Source organism: Anneissia japonica, unplaced genomic scaffold (assembly GCF_011630105.1).
Source record: "Anneissia japonica isolate Jap-2015-1 unplaced genomic scaffold, ASM1163010v1 scaffold287923_len1623670_cov205, whole genome shotgun sequence".
Classification (NCBI taxonomy): Eukaryota; Metazoa; Echinodermata; class Crinoidea; order Comatulida; family Comatulidae; genus Anneissia; species Anneissia japonica.
Genome location: NW_022721637.1, coordinates 194117 through 197605, shown reverse-complemented (window position 1 = coordinate 197605; position 3489 = coordinate 194117). Strand labels below are relative to the sequence as shown.

Here is a 3489-nt window from a genome sequence, read left to right as displayed (position 1 = left end):
GATGATGATTATGATGATGATGATGATGATGATGATGATGAAATATTCTATGGTAACTTAGACCATTTCCTGTTAATATTTGCAGAACGAGAATATTTTGAACCTTTGTTTTTAATTATTACTAATGCTCAACAAAAATGATGCGTATTAAAATTTGAAGTTATACTAATAATTATAACAACGAGAATTTAAAAAAAACATTACAGTCGGTTTTCAAAAAAAACTTTTGTAGAAAAGGACTTTTGTACTTATATCGTAATCTCTAACTATTAACGTCCTCTTCTTTATCGTTTATATTTTATATACATGTATAACGTATTACGGAAGGGTATTAAGGCATTAGTCTATGGCAATACAACGTCCAGAAAAAGCTGCTATTGGATTGCTCTCTACCTTTACTTGTTTGTGCAATTTAACACACAAACTTACTTTTAATAGCTGCATTTATCAACCTAAAACAAATGTTAGTGATGTATACTGTACAGGAAGTTGTAATGTCGTGTTGTTTGATGGATGTTTACCTCAAAATATCAGCTATTTTCTAGGCTCAGCCGTGGATAATTACATGTTTCACACACACCTACTAGACTTGCCACAAATCTCTAATTTATGGATTTTTCGTAGTACATAGCGCATTTCGGAAAGCGCCACCAGCGTCAGTTTATGTTGAGAAACTTTTTTGATGAGTAATCCCAGAAAAAGTATACTATGGAACGCCATGAAAATAAGTAATATGGAACGCCATTTGTGCCAAAATCGATTTATTCTTAAGCATTTCAACTGATTAAGACAAAGATTAGGGACTGGAACCCAGTCTAACACACCTACCAACGATGGCCAGCCGTGTGGACAATACAAGCACGTGCGGAGGGATATTCATTCATTCTTTATTCAGCCAATGAAATAACATAATTGGTTAATCAAGTACAGCTAGATCGTGTGTCACAACATTTCAGCCAACACTTGCTAAATGCGGAGACATCGAAGTCAACCCTAGACCATGAATGGCCAACTCAAACAGTCACGATTCTAATTATACATGATCATCCACCCAAGGTAAACAAAATAACACACCCAGCTTTACTATCAGAATATCAGAAGCGTAAACAACCAAATGGACGTATATAACTCCAAATTTATACAAGGTCATCTTTTAATTTTGTTTCTCGGAAACATGGCTAAATGCTTTAATGTGTCTGATGCAGAACTGTACTGTCCTGTCCTGGGTTTACTATTAATATTAATTGGATGGATAGAAATGATGGAAGAAGGGGTGGCGGTGTTATGTTGCTGGCATCCAATAAATTTAAATCAAGAAGAGTGGATCACGTTGAACTTTTATGGGTTGAAGTGAAGCCAACTAAAAGTAAGGCGGTCCTTATAGGAGTTGTCTACAGAGCACAGAATGGTGGACGAGAGAGCATACTAAAATAGTTCAATCCGTTGACGATGCAATATCTCGTCATCAACTAATTCTGGTTGGGGATGTGAACCTTCCCAATATCGTATGGAAAAAATGAAAAGACTGGTTCAGGTTTCTGTACTTCGATGGTAGCTCTTTAACGTCTACAATACTTCAGTCTAAACTTTACTGATTTTCTTTAATATCTTTTGGCTATATCATTTAATTATGTAATGCACTGCTATCATCTGTACTATACTAGTGTATCGTTATATTTCCTGTATTTTAACTCTCTGTCTATACTATATCATATATATGTAATTCTTTGCTGTCATCTGTAACTATAAGGATTTCTTTGCCGTAGGTGTCTTTCGTTGTACACATACCGCGTGGTCTTAAAAGCGTATCTTTGCGAGATATATAGCCATATAACTCTCCATTTGGGCGGTACATTAGCACTGCGAATTTCTTTTTCCATCCACTCTCAGCAATAGTGATAAATATATTATCACGAGAATCAACAGTTACTCCTCTTACATTACAGCCGACATCAACTTTTCTAGACCTGCCATCGTGTATTATATGAAAACATTTATTGTCACAATCAGAAACAATCCATTCTCCCTTACTGTTGATAGCTATAAACCATGGGTGTGAAAACCGTCCAGTGCCAGGGCCCCCTACTGTACTTTTGACAACACCATTCATTCCAAACCTATGCACACAGCAATCTTCATAATCTACGACTAATATTTCGTTATTAGTAGTAAGCGCAATGCCATTCGGTTTCTTGAGTACGTGTTTACCAATACGTTGGCGTACATTGCCGTATAGATCACAAACGAATACTTCGTGGTTTTTCATATCTGTTACATATAATTTCCCCGTTGTTGATATGGTGATCCCAAACGGATCAAACGCCAACATATTGTCTTCCTCAATGGTAAACGACCGAAGTTCCTGGCCTCCCTTGTTGATAACCACAACGCGATGGTTACATTTATCTGTAATGAAAATTTCATCGTCATGTACCGCAGCGTCATGTGCGCCGTAATACTTTACTTGCCCAAATTTGAAACCAGGTTGATGTTTAGGCGGATTAGGATCCGAAACAGTTTCTGAGGACGCTCTTGTACGGTCATTCGGATTCTGGCGTACGTTTTCAATTGTTGAGTTTCCTGCAACTGCATTATTAGGATCCGAAATGGCTTCTAGTAAGGACACTCTTGTACGGTCATTCGGAAGCTGGCTTACATCCACTCGACCATAATCGCGTTTGCAAACAGGGCATACAAGTTTGCCATTAGAATTATCACACCACGTTTTTAAGCAATCTTCGCAAAATGTATGTTGACAAAGAAGTAGTTTGGGCCTCTCAAGCTGTCCCATATGAATTGAACATTCTGTTATATGCAGGATACTGTCGAAGTTTGCCATCATTCAAGCAACCTGTGAGTACAAACATTAACAACCATTGCACTTGTGTATTATAAGTAGGGATACCAGCAATAGTTTAGTTCGTTACTGAAAGGAGGCCTATATAAGGTAAAACATTGTTAATTGTCGTAACTGACAAAATGCCTTTTGAATAATACCCAGGTATAAAGGTCTACATTATAATACGTCCTTTAAATTAAACTTCGAATATAGTTATTTGACTAAGTATCTGTAAAATGCATTGAGCCTACTTACCACAATGACCCTTCTAAAAATTGAAACCTTTAAAAAATCAGACGTTTGGAATACGATTATGTAGATACGATTTGAAAGTCACAGATAGATGGTGTTGAATTTGTCTAGTCGCTCTCAGTCTGGAAATACCACTAAGCATTTCATGGCCTATCTGTGCTGACACAATGTAAAGAAATAAGCTGATAATGCATGTACCTTGATCTTTCATTTATCGAGTACGAATTACGTAAACCATCCTTCCATATCGGATCCAATGAACGTCGAAATGTTATTTGCAGTGTGATATAATGCTCATACTTCCCTTAGCTGCTACTGGTAGTTTATATGACTACCAATTTACTTTTATGGATAGAGATCAATCAATAATGGACCGGTTTAAGGGAAATTGAGTTGTA

General features: G+C 36.7%; 1 protein-coding gene across 1 annotated transcript; it reads right to left on the bottom strand.

The window, feature by feature from the left end:
- Positions 1-744: 744 nt before the first annotated feature.
- LOC117111667 (tripartite motif-containing protein 2-like) lies at positions 745-3275 on the bottom strand. Its single transcript, XM_033254643.1, has 2 exons — positions 3095-3275; positions 745-2851 (listed from the first exon to the last, which is right to left on the bottom strand). The coding sequence occupies exon 2, from the start codon at positions 2840-2842 to the stop codon at positions 1700-1702; it is 1143 nt and encodes a 380-aa protein (XP_033110534.1). The 5' UTR covers positions 2843-2851; positions 3095-3275; the 3' UTR covers positions 745-1699.
- Between the last annotated feature and the right edge of the window lie 214 nt (positions 3276-3489).

Excerpts from the sequence above, each read along its gene's own strand:
- LOC117111667 (XM_033254643.1), bottom strand. The coding sequence starts at position 2,842 with ATGATGGCAAACTTCGACAGTATCCTGCATATAACAGAATGTTCAATT.